The 17,131-nt window shown below is 39.4% G+C and overlaps 1 protein-coding gene across 7 annotated transcripts in view; it reads right to left on the bottom strand.

The window, feature by feature from the left end:
- The window catches only part of ITPR2 (inositol 1,4,5-trisphosphate receptor type 2), a 268,891-nt gene that overhangs the window by 111,394 nt on the left and 140,366 nt on the right, over positions 1–17,131 (bottom strand). For all 7 annotated transcript variants that reach the window (XM_040594004.1, XM_040594005.1, XM_040594006.1 and 4 more), the window contains 3 exons: positions 12,062–12,252; positions 11,081–11,223; positions 8,852–8,960 (listed from right to left, as the gene is read on the bottom strand). In XM_040594004.1, coding sequence (XP_040449938.1) covers positions 8,852–8,960; positions 11,081–11,223; positions 12,062–12,252 — 443 coding nt within the window. The remainder of the gene's footprint in view (positions 1–8,851; positions 8,961–11,080; positions 11,224–12,061; positions 12,253–17,131) is intronic.

Raw genomic sequence — 17,131 nt, 5'->3', positions numbered from 1 at the left:
GGAGTGGTATCTAATTTCCACCTTCCTGCAACACTCAACCCTCTCTACCTGCTCACAGGGTGATAGATGAGCAGGAGCACTGAAAGAGGTTGAGTAGAAGAGCCTTGCTAGTTCTTACTGCTTTTGCTTCCCCTGGTAAAGCAAGAGCACAGCACATCCTGGTATCTGAAAAAGATACGTTTTTAGTTCTTTGTGCTTGGACTGACTAAACTAAAATACATCATAAACTGAGGTTTTCTGTGGAAACTCAGTTCCTGAAATGCTTTTCTGAATTGTAAATCTTGGACTGAAGCAGGTTATGTAATGCCACCTCTTCACACTGCCCTGACTAACCATAACTAACCATTCCATTATAATGAGTCCATTATCCCCTGCTTTATTGTATTTTCTTTTAAAACAGAGATCAAAGATTTGGATCTAGTGGCATCATGCCGATTTCATTTTTATTACTGGCTCCCTAGGTCTATCATAAATATTCATTGGCCATCCTTAATACAATGCATTGAATTCTGCTCACTGCTATCTCTGGTGCGATTGCAAAGTACAAACAGGGTTGTTGCTCAAACATATTAAATAAAGCAACAGCAAATTTGTGACAGTCAACAACAACAAAAAAACCCACATAAAAAAAATCCACCAAAAACCCAACCAGAAAACAAAAGAACCTTTTTCCCCTTCCAAGGAAATTCAAAACCAAAGGAGACATTTTCTCTCGCCCCCTCCACGACTGCAGACATTTGACTGCTGTGGGAATTCAGCTGTGCAGAAGCAGCAGCAGCTGACCTGCTCCCACAGACAGGAGACATTTTTGAAAAGTCCACAGTTGCCACACAGTGGTCTCTGCGATACTGCAGCACTCCTCTGTGCTCACCAGTAAAAATTATAAATGTTGCCCAGCAGTGATACAGAAACTGCTCAGAAATGTAGACTTTCTGTACAGCAACTAATACTTCAGGATGCCTGCACTTTGTCTCTCCGCCACACTCATCACTCAGATGTTCCTTTGAACTCCCTTTTTCACCTCACTGTAGCTCTTCCCAGCATCGGACAGGCAGGGTATGAAAACCTCTACAGTACCTGGGTGAAATGCTCCGGCTCTGCGAGTAAGCACAGACGCAGGCCTCTTTGGATGTCAACTGGATACTTTAAACAAGCGCCAATCACTAAAATTAGGGTGGCCATGGGAATTAGGTTTTTCCTCATGTTAAGTAACCCTGAGAGCATTAACGCATATCAGACACTTTATATTCTAAGCAAGAACATCTACTCCATTAAAAATGAAACAATATGGTAGGACGCAGAATGCCCATGCAAATATTTATCTTCTAATATGACTCCACCACAGAGGTAATACATTGCTCATTAAAAAAAAAAAAAGAGATGGAATAGAAATAAATAATCTAAAAAAAATTTGATATTTATGCATAAGAATATATTCTCACATAAAACTCCAAACCCCTGCTGACTCATTTCACATATTAACCTACAACATACCTTTGGTCATTTACCTAGCCCCTGGCCAATCTAGTATCTGCTAGAACCTTCTACTAATTCCTAAAAATCATGGCTGCTTTATTAATGACTTAAAAGATATAAATAAAACCAGTCAGAAAGAAAACCTTGATCCTGATGCCTTCATAATGTAGAATTTGATACAAATAGCTACAGTGAACATGGAATTCAACTTCCAGATTAAGTCTTTACTGAAATCCATCCCACCTGTATGCAAAACAACAACAAAAATAAAATCCAGTTGTTGTTGTTCACATAAAGGATCCTGATCAGTTCCATAAATTTTGTACCTGAATAAGGTGAGATGAATCATATTCACAGCTCTGAAGGTTTCATTTGTTAAACAGCTCTCTTCCCCTGCACTCTTTTCTATTTGTTTTTAACTAGAAGGAATATTAATACAGAAGGATGACAAACAGTTTGCAGGCAGTTAAGATCTTCTTACTTGGTGTTCTTAAGATCAGATCCATTGATAGGGGGAAAACAAGGAGCATCCTTAGGTCACGTACACTCTGTAAAGGGGAAATTCCAGAGCAGAGGATGGTCATTTGAAGTTCAGAGCAAGGAACGAGCTACTCCAGTTTGTTACTGTTCTGGCTGATGTTGTCTAAATCAGTAACTACAGAAAAAATATTTTACAGTATCAGATGCTCCTTTAGAGGAAAGATGATGTCAGAAAGGCAGAAGATACAAGTTCCAAAACAATTTATCCATCAGGATTTGGGGCTAAATATTTCTGAAACAAAACTGGATAACAACAGAAACATACCATATTCCTAAAATTTGATAAATATGAACTGCTGAGAAGCTACAATCTTTTGGAAGAAATGTGTTTACAACTATATGTTTTTTTCAGCCACTAGATTTGTTTGTGACTTGGGGAATAAACAAACAAACAGAAAATAACCAAGGTTTTGAAACAAGGATAAGTACCAGTGAGTAGTGAACACCATTGCTCAATCAACTATCACCTGAGCTAAAAGTACCTTTAAGTCTCTGGAGATAATGTATTTGGATCACAATAACAGTTAACAATTATAAAAGAGAGCACAAAATCATGAATGCACCCAGTACTGCAAAGTAGTTAGGCATGCGCTTCACTCCCACGGCAGCAGATTAAAGTGCTCTTGCCTTTCACTAGATCAGGACGTTACACTTCACAAGAGGTCAGAAGTGCTGTCTCCTACCTGTCCTCAATATATGACTTTCAGTTTAGAGTTCTTGTCCAGGTCAACAAGAGCAATGCACTCTGCCTGAAACTATCCTTGACACAGACCACCGCTATGAAGACCTCACAAACGCCCCAAGTAAAGTGGCTTTGAACAGGCTTCTGAACACAAGCAGATGACAGTCCAAAGCTGGATCAAGTATCTGGGGCCTGTTACTTACAGAAAAAAAAAATCTCACCTTAAAAAGAAGTCATGCTTTTCACATACCAGGCATTTACAGGCTTATGCACTAGCAACAAAATAAACCTTTCTATGGATGTACGTGACTGGAAACCCAGCAGAATCTCTGGGGGATGTCCCCCACAGCATACAGCAGTATCCTCCTTTAGTTCAGAACCATGTGCATTACAGGAGGGATAAGGGATACTGCAAAGATGCAGGATGCTACTTCAGAATAGTCTAGTTGATATCACGTGTCAACACACCAGAAACATGCAGCAATAACAATATGCCATAGTGGCTGATGGCCCGAGGCACTAAGCCCTATGGCTAACACCACCTAGCTAGGACAAACAACAGTTATCACATGCCTTGTGGTATCTCTTTGCTTAATTATTCCAGATTGAAACCTAGAGGGGGGGGAAAGTGAAACTGCGTTGGTTTGTTTCTCTGTAGGTTTTATTTCTTTGGCTTGTAAAACGTCAGTGTATGGGTATAACTAGAAATTACCACACTTTAAAGGTCTGACCACAATTAGTGTTTAGTCTTGATATCTGAAAGCTCTGATGCTCCTGCCACTGCAATTACAGCCGCAGAGGAGTCACAGCAATAGCAAAGCTTGAGTCCTCCACTGCAGTGAATCAGTGCAAGCTTCAGTTCTACAACAGACCACCACCTTCATGTAAATCATCACACAGATGGAGGGGTTTGTCCCAGTTGTGTCTGAACTCTCTGCCATACTTCATCACTTAACTGTCATGACAAAACCACAACAGCAGCTTCCTGACTGTACCAGAAGTACGTGCTGCTCACAGCAACCAGGCTGGCACTGCTAAAGGTAACCAAACATTCTTCCTTCCTGCACCTGCAGCTCCCCCCCCCCCCCCCCCCCCAGCTGTGGCTGTTTTCCTATGGACAGAGTTTTTAATGCAGGATACTGCAAAAATGTCCTTCACCGGCTAAAATGTACAAGTGATTTTTAAAAAATTCAATATAAACAGCATTAAGCTTAAACGTTCTCCTGTAGCATTTCTAACCCCCTATTCACAGCCACACTGAGCTTAGTCAGGAGAATGGCCTATTGACAACAAGAAAAAACAGGCTAGTGCATAGGTATTTTTATAAAAGACCACAAATAAAACAGCAGAAATAGTGTAAAATTAAATGTAATTCTTCAGAATGCCTGCAGTGCCACTAATCCAAAATGTGAGTAGTAACACAAATAAAGGAATTTTGGATCCTGTTCTTCCCCATTTAAAATAAGCATCCTTTTAAGGTATAATACATTCAGCAAGCTCCACATATTCAGAATCATTCTATTTTTTCCCCTTTTATTTTTATCTAGATATGCTGTTTACCTGAATGCTGCTTAATTTGCAGATGCAAATAAGTAAAATCATCTTGAAAAGATGAGCTATAGAATAGAATGCAGTTTAAGTTGAGAATGTCTTTGATTCAAAGAGCTGCATTGCTAGGACACTGTAGTAGCTCCCAGCAACATCTCCTGACTTCTGACACACATTGAGACCATTTTTCCAGCAGAAGATGATCTGCAGCTCCCACTGGTTTCAGCTTGACTGGTAGATCAATACATTCATGAACTGGGACTATTGCTTTTGACAAACTCATTGGAGTTTTGTTAACAGCTCCACATGAAAAGACTCCGGTTTTCTGGCACAAAATGACCAAAAGCCAATAGTGGCCATATCAGGGACTACATCTTACAGGAATAAAATAGATTTGTATTTATACCAAAGCTGTACTATTCTTTCACATGTATATTTGGTGCTGCTGCTGCAAACAAAGAGAGGATAGCTCACATTTCATATCTAAAGTGGAATGCAGAAGTGTTTACACTGCAAAGTGAAAGGCTACAAAGCTACTTCTGTAATTTTAAATCATGAAGATAGTGCAAACGTGTAAGAGCAAGACAACATTTTCCATGAGTTTTTCCAAAAAAGGCAAAAAGCACAACTACTTATTTCTGACAATTAAGCAGCTTACATAGTCTTTGTTCTACTGACACTTAAAAATACAATTTTCAATTATTTATACTGTAGTTCAACACCTAAAGCAGGAAAAAAATATAAATTCTGTGTTCTGCAGCAAAAGTAACCCTTACTGAAGGGTTCAATCTTTTTGTGATAGTGTTTCCCTTAGGAACTACCAGTTGGCAGAATATACAGGCTTGGATTCTGCCTTATTCTGTAATTCACTATCATCCATTAACACTTTGATCAGGCAGTAATGATGTTACACTAAACTTGTAACATACACATGTTATCAGAGAGATTATTTTTTTCCCCAGAGATGCTGACCTCATTTAAAAAGAGTTGGGAAATCAGAAGGCTGTCCATGCCCAAGGCATTGACATGCCACCAGCAGTAGTGGGTTAAGAAGTTGCCATATAAACACACTTCGGTCAAGAGTTCAGCAACTTCGTCCAAATTCACAGAGGAAGGGTTTAATTTAGTCTTCTGAACCTGCTTGGAAGCAGCTGGGAGGACTCATCTCTCCTGGCCCACCAGCTCCATTTTAGGGACAGCAGCTTTCAGCAGGGCAGCAAGATAATGCTAAGGTTTATAAACTGCTCCCATCATTTGCAAAGTGAACATGTGCCTGTGGTCTACATGTCTCGGATGCTTTTGGAGCAGATTAAAACTGAGACATGTAAGTAGGTCTAGAGGTACCATTTGCACAGAAATTAAACAAGTATGATGGTGAAGGACAAAAAAGATTTACCTAAAAAACTCAAAAATTCTAGACCAAGATCCTTCTGGTTTTGTAAAATGGGTACAGAAATGGCCAGCAACAAAGTAACAAAACACAGATAGGGCAGATCTAGTCCAAACACAGTCCTTTCTGTCTCTCCCCTTTCTCTTCTTAAACAGTCAGTCTGAAGTAGCCTTTTATCTATACCACAGCAACTGTTTGAACAGAGGCAATGTCAATGTCGACTTCCTCCACATACTGCCTTACACAAGTGTTTTGACAGTGTTCTGGAAGAGCCCTCTGTAAGAGAGGGGCTGTAGATCAAGTTTTGTTCCAGTTAGTTACCTAATCAATACAAATAGGACTAGGACTTAACGTAGAACTCCCAGGAGACAGTAATAATCACCCACAATTACTTATGAAAGCCAATCAATGACCAAGAGGTATTATTGTCATTTATATACCTTAAATCAAACTTCTGAAATTAAACTTTGATTCCTAGCACGATTAGATGTTGAGGCACTAAGAAAAACTATGCACAAGCAAGCACTGCCTCAAAGGCTGACTGCAAGGGCAACCGACAGGGCCAGGAGAGCACAAGCAACCCTGAAACACACCAGCAAGGAGGGGCACAACAACAGAGCTGAGACAGTGGATACAGGACAAGGCATAAAATCAGCGAAATAAGGACCTACAGCTCTCTTGTCATCCTGTTCCTTCAATGAAACAGGCTACCTTCTAATGGTCAAATGAAAGATAAAGATGGTAGAAGGCCAGGTTCCCAGACCTGGGTCTCAGCTGCGGGAGGGAAAGGGAAGAGAAAGAGAGAGGAAGACATTTTATTTCATTATTTCTTCCTTGTTTCTCACTGTGGGGGAGTCTTCAGAAACTGGAGGTTTACCATTTCTCTCAAATTTATCACACAAAGTACATTATGATGGGTGATTAACAAACTCAAGCTTCCTGTAAAAGTGTCACGTGTCCCTCTGTAGCTTTGTTCTGGTATCACCATTATGTATTTACTACTATAATTTTTTTTAGTATCTTCATAACATTACTGAGTAATTTTGCAGGCTGTGAGATCACAGTTCAAAAAAAGTTGGAAATACGCACAAGGGGCTATTCATTGTGCTATTTTTACTATTCTGAAGTCCATACCATGAAGAATGACTCATAAGAGTAGCAAGCTAGAGAAGCACTTGCAAACCATACAAGCTCATTTACTCATTTATTTGTTTGCACTGACTCATTACACTCCTCAGTGTAAAATCAATGGGACTCGAGAGAAGCACAAGGGAGAAATGCTGTTTCCTGAAGACCTCTTCCACCCACCATGCCCTACTGAGATGGTGGAAGTCACGCGAGGGGTTTGGGCATACCTCCCCTGTCCACTCCTGAGAATCAGAGCTGGGTTGGCTGGGTGAAGAAGAGCCCCTCCATATCATTGGAGCACACTCCCTCTGGTGGCTTCACTCAGTCTGGCTTTATCAGCATCCACCACAGGGTACAAAGAGCAATGAAAACGGACAAATATTTTGTTTGCTTAAGTCATATATTAAAGCGTTGCTTTGTTTCCCCCTGTAGTCCTGAGATGACGTTAACTTGTGGTGGGTCTACGTAATTATTTTGGAGAGGTTTGGCAAAGTTCAGCATAGCATGCAGTTACAAAAGCAAATTAGTTTTTCCATGTGATGGCAGTGGCATTATGCACCCAGAAAGCTATTAGAATAAATACTATTAATAATTAAGAATAAGAATATCTGCTTCACCTGTGAAATTCTTGTTAGGACATCAAAAAAAAGAATTGCCTGCCCTGGCCTTGCCACATTTTTCTTTGAGCAGGAGGTAAAGAGGAGGTTGGTTTTCTCCACCTGCACTGGTTGTTTGTAAAGAGCAGGGCTGATGTTTTGCTGTTGCTGCCTTTGTCTTCATCTCACCTTTCTGCCTTGAGATTTTTTTTTATCCTGTCTAGCAGGTTGCTTAGAAGCTTGGGCAGTACGTTCCCAGGCCCATATGTTGAAAGCAAAACAATCAGTATAGTAAAAAAAAACACACTGTGAATATTTCCCATTTCTAATACACGGCTAATCCATCATAAAAGAGAAAGAATGTATTGTTACTTTATCACATCGTATGACAGGACCAAAACATTTAATTTTAAAATTAATATTTCAAAACCCCAGAAATAGGTGTGGGCATCTCAGTCACCATAGACCTTATTTTTCTTACGGTTAAATTGGGGTTAAGATTGACTCTCATAGCTAGTATACCTGAATGGTGGATAATTTTGCTAAGTACAATAACATGAATAAGTGCTGTTACTTAGACATCTGAAAATATTTGGGTGTAAAAGCCTAAGTGTGAAACTGTGTGACACTGGGCTGTAATCAATATTTTTTCTCAAGGTAAAGTCAAACCCATGAACATACCTGACTAAACATGTCAGCTGTGAACAAATGAAAATAATGGCACTGCTAGATTAGATAATAGCTCTATGATTCACATTTAAGAGTGAAAGAATTTGGGAGAAACTCAGAAATATGGGTAAGAGGAAACCACACAAAAGGCACAGGGATCAAGCTCAAAAAGAATGGACAGCTGACATGTAAATCTGAATCTAGCTACTGATACCCAAAGGCACAGGGCAAGATGAAAGACATATTTGAAAAACTTGGTTTTCCAAGAGAAAACTAGGCAATAAGGAGAGAGAAAGGAGTGCAAGAAATAATTAGACACAGAGTACAGACTATGTCACTTCTCCCCAAAACTGGCAACTCTTCTTAAACATTACATATTTCCATCACACATTTCCAAGCATTAAAAAAGTATATGGAGTATAAAAGTCTGGCACAACAGGCAGCAGGAAAAAAACTGTACACTTGCAATTAAAAATCCCTATATTTCCAATTGATTTTATGACAGATAAAGTCAGACGTGACATAAGAAGACTAGTCTCCAGAAATACAGGATAGCCCGTGTATAATAATCATATATAGTAATTCTTGCTACTGCTAATTCACCTCGATTCTTGTCAAGTCCCTGATACAAAACTATGTAAGGCAGATAGTTTCTTTTGTTCCAATCTTACTTTCTACCTTACCACATTGTTCCTAAGACACCATGTTATCTTTAAAACATGTATGAAATTGAAATCATGTCAGATTCTGTTACTGTCCTAAAGCCAACATTTTAATACCATGCTATTAGTTCTATATTTAATACTAAAATGGTAGCAGTACCTCTTCCGCAAAGTTAGTTTTCTTGTCAAGCATTTCTCGTAATGTCTGAAGAATTTTAATGCAGAGCTTTTCTTCTTTCTCCATTAGCTTCTTTGTGTGATTAATCAACCTTAAAGTAAAATATTAAACCTTAAAGAGCATTGCACATTGTTGCTAAGCCATACTACAATTTTTTTATGCAAAAATTGCCTGTCACTATATTCTTCCTCAAGGAAAATAAATAAAAGTAGATGAGAAATCATAATTAAAAAGGAAATGGGACTTTCAAGGTGTTGCGAGATTTTTGTATCTTACTGCCCATACAGAAGACAGAATTCTACATCCACTTTTTATGAATGCTTCCAGGTTAAGATCCAAACTTGCCGTTTCATCCTTTCTTTATTTACAGGTAACTTATTTTAACCTTTATTTAAAGGTAAACAATGTTCATCATGCATCCTTCAAACTTTAAAAGCTACAACTTCTACACATCTGAATTCTATGATGGTTTTAATACATTTATTAGGTAATTAGCAAATGGCATCCAGCCAAAAGGATCCCCAAAAGCCTTACACAGAAGCATTCAGAAATGCAGACATTTGGATGAAACATAACCATTGTTTACCTTTGCGCATCAACTTTGTGAGACTGTTTCAAGACAGAAAACAAGGTACATTTCTGACTCCAACTATGACTGCCATGGGTGTTTGGGTTTTAGTCAGCTTAAGCCAATACCAGAAGCAGCCTTTCTATATCTGTTCAGAGCAGGTCCTTGCACTGGTTCACACACTGCTGGAATCACATTTGTGAAAACAGAAGGGAGGAGGAAATCTGAAGACCTTGACCAGTTTTTTTTCCTTCAGTACCAGGGCTGGCTTATGGTGGACAGAACAGTGTTCATCAAATTATGGCCTAGGATCAGCACTAGGATGCGTGTGGCCACTGATTTACACTGAAAGATGGCATCATTAATGGTCCTAAATCACATAGCGTCACCAAAAACGATGTTGGGAGAGCCGACTGCATCATCTAGACCAGTGCTCCATAACCCAACATAACTGATTATATTTAGATCACTGCAAAGTTAGAATCACAGAATCGTTTAGGTTGGAAAAGACATTTTAAGATCATTGAGTCCAACTGTAAACCCAGCACTGCCAAGTCTACCGCTAAACCATGTCTTTAAGTGCCATATCTACACATCTTTTAAATACCTCCAGGGATCAGTGCGCTAACACCATCCTGGGCTCAGTGGAGACACCATGCAGGACTCTCCCATCGTCATCATCACCAATTTCATGAACTATGAGTCCAAAACTATGCAGCTTTCAGGCCTGCAGTACTAAAAATATTTTTAAAGAAGTACATGTTTATCTCAGGATTTCTGCATAGCTCTCGCAAAGCATTCCTTTGCCATGGAAGTTAATTAAATAAAACAGAAGACTGTTTATTGCATTACATGGGCCACATCCAATAGCCACAGACTTGATTCGATGCTGACTTTGAACAGCAGTTTGGACAGAGGGCATGGGATGGGACAAGCTCAAAATTCAGCTTAATTTTTCCAAAAATATATATTGTTATAACACTGCCTCTGCAGAATATGCAAAAAGCCAAGGAATCAGGAGAGCTGCCAAATGCATTCATTTCCCCCAAGTTACATCTGTTTAAATTTTAGTTTCTCAAGGGCAGAGAGGGCATCTCACTTGAGGACTAATAAAAAATCACAAGACCCTATTCCAAAGCAGACTGCAAATAAAACAACTAATAATCCAAGACCAGGTAGAGAGGTGCCAGTGAAATGTATTTTTAAAATAGTTGTGGTCAATTTAAAATAAATATCAAAATATTTATTTACTGTACAAAAACCCCAAAACAAAACAGCAGAAACCCACTAGCCCTGAGCACCCTGCCTCATTATGAAATATTGAAAATTCTACCATGGAAAGTCTAAGTTTCTGCTGTAGATTTGGAGAAACTTAATAGCACAAGTAGAAAACAGAAGTAGGTTGAGCTGGCCACAATTTTAACAAGCTAGTAACGTCCCATTTCTAGGCAGGCAAGACAAGCAACCTCTCTCTCTACTCCTCTTCAGACTCCTCAACTCCTGAGAAACATAAAACATGGCAGTGAAAGACCTCAGTTTAAGCTTTCAGTATGAACTCCTACATGCCTAAGTCACTGTTGAAAATTTTAACTTCTTGCCATCTTTTCCGAAGAAGGAAATAGGCCTCTCCTTATACCACTTACTTGGACATGAAAGCACCGCATCTTATTCTGGCATCACTTCCCTCAGGAAAAAGAAGTTCTGGACTGTGCAGCACATCAACCAGCACCGAGAATTCAGCTTGCATCATGGGAGTGAACTGCTGCTCCAAGGAGGACACTACATCCTAGGAAAGAAGAAGAAGAATGAAATTTGTAACATTACTACAAGAAAACTAGAAGAACATTGCTGTGGAATTGAATAATACTGTGCTATTTGACCCACTTCTGACAGCCAGCTGCAACAGCTCTTGTTAACCCAGGTGATAGTAAAGCAACCTCAAGCCTTTCTTCGTGCCACTCCTCAGGCAGGGCAAGGGGGAGAAGGTGCCCATTACTATCTACCTTGCTGTTCTCTTTCAAATTTCTCCTCTGCAGTAATGCTCACAAAACACTCGGCAACAGCCAGGATGACGGTGTGCTGGAAAACCACTGCTTGTCATACGTGGTGTTCCTGTATCACCCGAGATGTTGCTTCCTTGGTGTTTAGGGCTCATCCATTTGCCTGCATCCTACTCTTTTCTTAGTCCATAAACTCCTGATGTCGTTTAACCACTAAATGCACAAGGCGATCATCATCCAGCCACACAAACCTGACATAATTGCTCCTAAAGCCTCCAGTACCTCCTCTGCAGCCAAAACAGAACGTGACCATGAAAAGGCAAAAAGGAGATTCTTCTCTGTGGACCACTTTGAGGAAAAGAACATAATTCCCACCCCTCTCTACTGACTTCTGTAGGAGCCAAATTCAGATCATGGACCAAAAGGTCCTGCATGTTGGCTTCACTTTGAACAGACACCAGAGAAGAGCTGAGCCCTCTGCTCCCCCCACCCAGAAGTGCAAAGGTCACTGTAATCCAGCACTAAAAATGCAATGAGCCTAACTCTGGTGTTTTCCACATCTGGCATCTACCAGATAAACACACTATCATAACCAACTGCCCAAGCCATTTGCTATTTTTGTACCTGTAGTTTTTCTATTATATTCCTGTAATCCCAGGCAGGCCCACCAAGAGCTTCTTTGAAACGAGGTCCACTGCGGGCTGACATTCTCCACCCCATGGCTGCCCTCTGCACCATGTTAGAGTGACTCTTCATGAACAAGGTGTTGACCTGGCTGTCCAAATCCACTGGAATTGCAATCCCACGGTTCTTTGCTTTAATAGGAAGAAAAAAGATTACATTTACAGTAGTAAAAACTTGAAAATCTTATGAAGATCATGGTGTGCAGAATGTTGATACTCTTGAAGTTAAGGGGCAGGGGGATCTCACTACAACAAGTTTTAAAAATAACGAACAAAAACCTAAGCTGGTAGAAGTCAGCCGTAAACTAGTTAAAAGAAAGGCAGCTGTGCTACTTTAAATGAGATGAGGATCATTTCCAGTATATATTTTCATAGGTACAGACATTTCTTTTTTAAAACAAAATAGTTTTTTACTAACTTAAAAAAATCAGATTTACAGATATTAATAAAAGGAACAAAAAGAATATGCATTATTGTTTCAACAGCTAGGTTTAGTCTATGCAGAAATAAATTAAAAAATTCTTTTTTCTAGTGGACATACGCACATTTAGACAATTTATCCTAAGTGCTCTTTGTTGCTTTTCTGCTTATTTCTCTTGCAAAGACCTTGAGAAACCAAGTGCATACAAATTAAATTTGAAAAAGACTTGTCTCATGTCTCCCTTTGGTTTTCTATACAGCCAGGGTTGTTAAAACCACGGGGTTCCTGGATGCCACTGCAATATAACCGATAGTTAATAACCATGTGATAGTTTAATTGATAGTTAAACAAATTTAACACACAGTTAAAAAATGCTTTTTTTTTAGACTTGAGGGGCAGGAAGTGACAAAAGAGAGAATATTAGAGAGAAAAACCCAAAACTGAGGAAAGACTTCAATGAATTCTTACAGGGCATCCACTATTAAACCATTATTGCATTCTGAACTGTCATTTCTGTAATTTGGAAAGGAAGTTTGAAAGACAATGTGAGAAGGTATCTGCCTTCTCCATGAAAATCTTTGTGTTAGCTGTATCTCTCCACTCCACTGGAGATCAGACTGACATTCTTCTATGGCTCAGCATGAGTCGTCTGAAATTCAACAAATAAACAAAAGATCAACGCAGCAATATCTCTGTTTGAAAGATTAGGTCACATTCCAGTGATTAGCTTTGTATTATACATCGTTCACTTAATTTCCATGGCACACTTTATGTTTAATAAAAACTTAGAAGTAAAATGGAGAATAAATTCTAGTTCATTTGTAACAATGACTAATAATAACAAATAATTTTCTAGTTTTTCTTATTGAAACAAGGTGATTTTGTAAAAAGCATTAGCCCATATTAAAGTTCTGCACAACATTTCTCAGAGGCATTTCCCCACCATTCTGCACTAACATGCACAGTTTCCACAGCAGTGGAAAGGCATCAAAAATATTCCACCCCTCCCTACCGGTTCTTAAAACATATACAACTTTAAGTCCTGAACCTGTGAAGTCAACAGATGCCCTTCTTTCCTAAACAGCCTATGCATCAAACCCCACAGGAGTACACGCAAGGAGAGAGTCAGGCACACAGCTCTGATGAATGAAGGCTTGTATGCTGCCAAGCAGTGAGTCACAGATCCCAGGCAGAAACTTTCTCTTCCCCCAAATACTATATTGTAATGGCAGCATTTATTATAAGCCTAAATTTGGCTGTGACATCTCAACCCCCAACCTCACAGACTACAGCAAGAGTCTCCGTCACACACGTCCTCATCCCTTTAATAGCTCCCGTGGGTGCAGGGTGCCCTCCTCTTCCCACTGCCAGGGTGCGTCCTGATACAGGATCAGGTCCTCCACCTGCAAATCAGGCTGTTTAACTGGGATGGAAGAGAGATCTCTTACTCTGTTTCTGGTAGGCACTTTCTTTTAAACAGTTTGCCATAGGGAATTAAACTAAACTTTTTTTAGGTCAAGATGGGAAGACACATCATCACCATCAGATGTACAGTTTCCACACTGGCAATTGACTTTTCCTTTCTACTCTTCATTTGTTTTGAAGGCAAGGTTCCTGATTATTATGAGGAAAATACCATGTATGGCTGGCCATTGTTTCTAATGATTGTTTTTCCATGTTATTTGACTGGGTTATTTTTCAAAACACATTTGCCCTATTGCTGCGTACTTTGTTACAGAAGTCCATTAAAGTTCTGCCAGTGTGGGTAGGGTGCTGCAGCCTATTAATCCAATTTATTGTGTCCTAATGTCAATCACCAGAATGTTATTGGACAATGCTCACTTCTCAATTAAGTAGTATGTATGCAGAATCCTGATATATCCAAGAATAAACTCAGCAATGGGGAGCATGCTGTTCAGAGGAAAACCCAGTCCTATAGATGCCATTTGAAGTTGGCTTCCATCAGTGTTTGAGGAGCAGTCAAGGACTATGATTGTTCAAAGAGCTGCAGCTAATTAAAACTATCACAAAGAAAACCAGAGAGAGAGAGAGGAAAAAAAAATACTCCTTTGTTTTGAACAGTTCTTATATGTATAATTCCATTTGTAATTAAGATTTGTATTGTTGTCAAAGGGCACTGTTGAAGTCTAAGCTATAAACAAAGCCTTTGTCTTCTTATTTCTTTGCAGCTTGTAGAAAGTTTATCTTTCATTTGTTTCACATTTCATTATTTAAAACAACATGAAACATATTTTTACATTTTGGAAAGCTAATGAACAAATGTGAACATAAATATTTATTTTTAATTTAGGTGTTGTAGGCTGCTTTCCTCTTCAAAATGTGTCAATCTCCCTTAAAGTATCAACATAAAATATTTAAAAGCATGTTTATTTTTGTTCCACTTAGAAATACTTTTGGATGGCACTCAAACTTGCAAAGTAGGGTTAGAGCTGGTAGACAAAGGAGCCAGGAGAGGGTGAAATTCTGTCTTTCATCTGACTAGTGAACTTGGGAAAAAAGCATGCTCTGTGGCTGTAAACTGTTAACTATGTAAACTGGTGCCGAGGTATCAAGCAGGATACTTACCAGGAAGGACTAGAATGTGGCTTCAGCTAAGGGAAATTCTGCCTTCCAGTGGAGGGCACAGCACAGGCTTATTATATATATACTGCCCAGCTCCTACGTAGGGCACCCTGCACAAGGCTAAATACCCCCTGAACATACTACACTGGTTTGCCAGTGTCAGAGGAAATGAAATTTGTCATCAAATCCTTTGCACAACTAACTCCCGATCTGGTGCTCACAATTATGCTACTGGCAATAGCCAAAGCTGAGCCAAGACAAGCAAGCAAACGGTAACAGTGGAAATGGTAAGCAACACAGTGTGGCATATTCAGCCAGGTCACAGTAAAATGTTCTGCTCTGCCTGGATGGTTCTGTGTGCATCCAGCGCGTCAGCAGCTTTCCTCCCCTTTACTGTTTAAACTATGAAAAAATACTGAGATGGGGACTCAAAAGAAAAGGGCAACATTGATCAAGTGGCAAGCAGCTAAAAATCAAGCTGCACTCTACAAGTGCACTAGACTCCACCAAAGTCCCAAGAATGCACTGCAGCTGCTAACAGAAAGGCTGAAATGGGCCGAGCTGTATTTTTTAAATTACCTGCATGTAGTTCTCTTCACAGAATCACCGAAATTGGAAGTAAAAGGACCTATTTTCAGGAATGCTTGCTGAAGCACTGCCTTTTTGCTATACTGCCTATATGAGGTTTAGGATCAATTTAGTACTAAGGACTTCCAGAAAGTGGCCCTTGCCTGTAATTGTCCTTGGAAGCCCAGTCTTCAGAGTAATCTATCTTGCCATAAGGAAGCTTAGTGGCTTCACAGCTGTTTAGTACACTTTGCACTACCCTAAACCATCCCTGGTGGGATTTTTCTGGGGGATGCACAGGTGTTTCACCCCTTTGAGCGCCTCAGGGAGAAGCCTTACAGGCAATCTGGGTCATGAAAAACCCACGGCTGTACGTGGCTGTGAAGCCTTTACTCTCCTTGCTGTTTACACCCTTCTGGTAGCTGCAGACGGCTATATCATATTCTCCCACACTTCCCAGTTGTCACTTAACAGAGCGATGCATATTTAGTTCAATTAATTTTGTTCCATAAATCAGTTCCTCCAGCTCCTTAATCATTTACTGACTGCTTAACAAACACATTTGGATGGAGAGACACTAATGCTAGCAACAGCAAGACTTCTTAAGGGAAATAAAAGCTTTGTGTATACAAGACACAAGCCTGCCAATCTTGTACCCTTCACTTGGATGTGTTTTTCCAACAGAAAACCTACGCTAAAATATTTATCAGTCTGTAAAAAGATCATCATTGAATTTTTCTTGCAATTAGGGAAACACAAACAGTTAAAATAGAATAAAATATGTGCTTCATCTGAAATGTATTATTCTTGCTGTCAAAAAAGTTACAACAGGATAATTACTTTATTTGAACTAAAAATTGAAAATGAAGGTCTAGCTTTTTATGAAATGGAAAAAAGATTTTAAAACTCAAATGGAAAGTGAAATAAAGTATTTTCAGGGCTGAAAAAATTGCTATAGGAAAGTTCATCTATATGGACATTCAAATACATACAATAATTCCAAAGAAGCAATAAAACATAGCCTCGATTTTATGTTTAATGTTTCCTGTTTGAAATTTTTCAGGGCAAAGGAAAAGGCTTTAGAGGACATAAAAGCATGGCCAAGAAGCACCACAGAAGAGTTTTTTGGATTCTGTAGAAAGGGGTATTGGGTGAGGTGAAATTGGGGAATAAATACTCAACTAGAACGGACTTCACTACTCCTTCAGACCATCTGTTACAGACAACCCATGTTCTTTAATATGTTTTGAAAAATGTATTGAGCCCCATTTAAAATGAAGCTAGCTTTTCTGCCGTTCCTCTTCCCACCATTTTCTCCTGGCCTGCTGACCAAGGACATCCTTCCGAAGTTGGCTCCAAACCTCTGATTTACAATCTCAATTTATTCGGGTTATTTACAACCTAGCATAATTATGTCCAGTTGATTTTGGGTCAGCACTG

The sequence above is a fragment of the Falco naumanni genome, chromosome 5, assembly GCF_017639655.2.
Source record: "Falco naumanni isolate bFalNau1 chromosome 5, bFalNau1.pat, whole genome shotgun sequence".
NCBI lineage: Eukaryota > Metazoa > Chordata > Aves > Falconiformes > Falconidae > Falco > Falco naumanni.
Note: the sequence above shows the minus strand (reverse complement) of the source record. Positions and strands in the feature narration are given on the sequence as shown.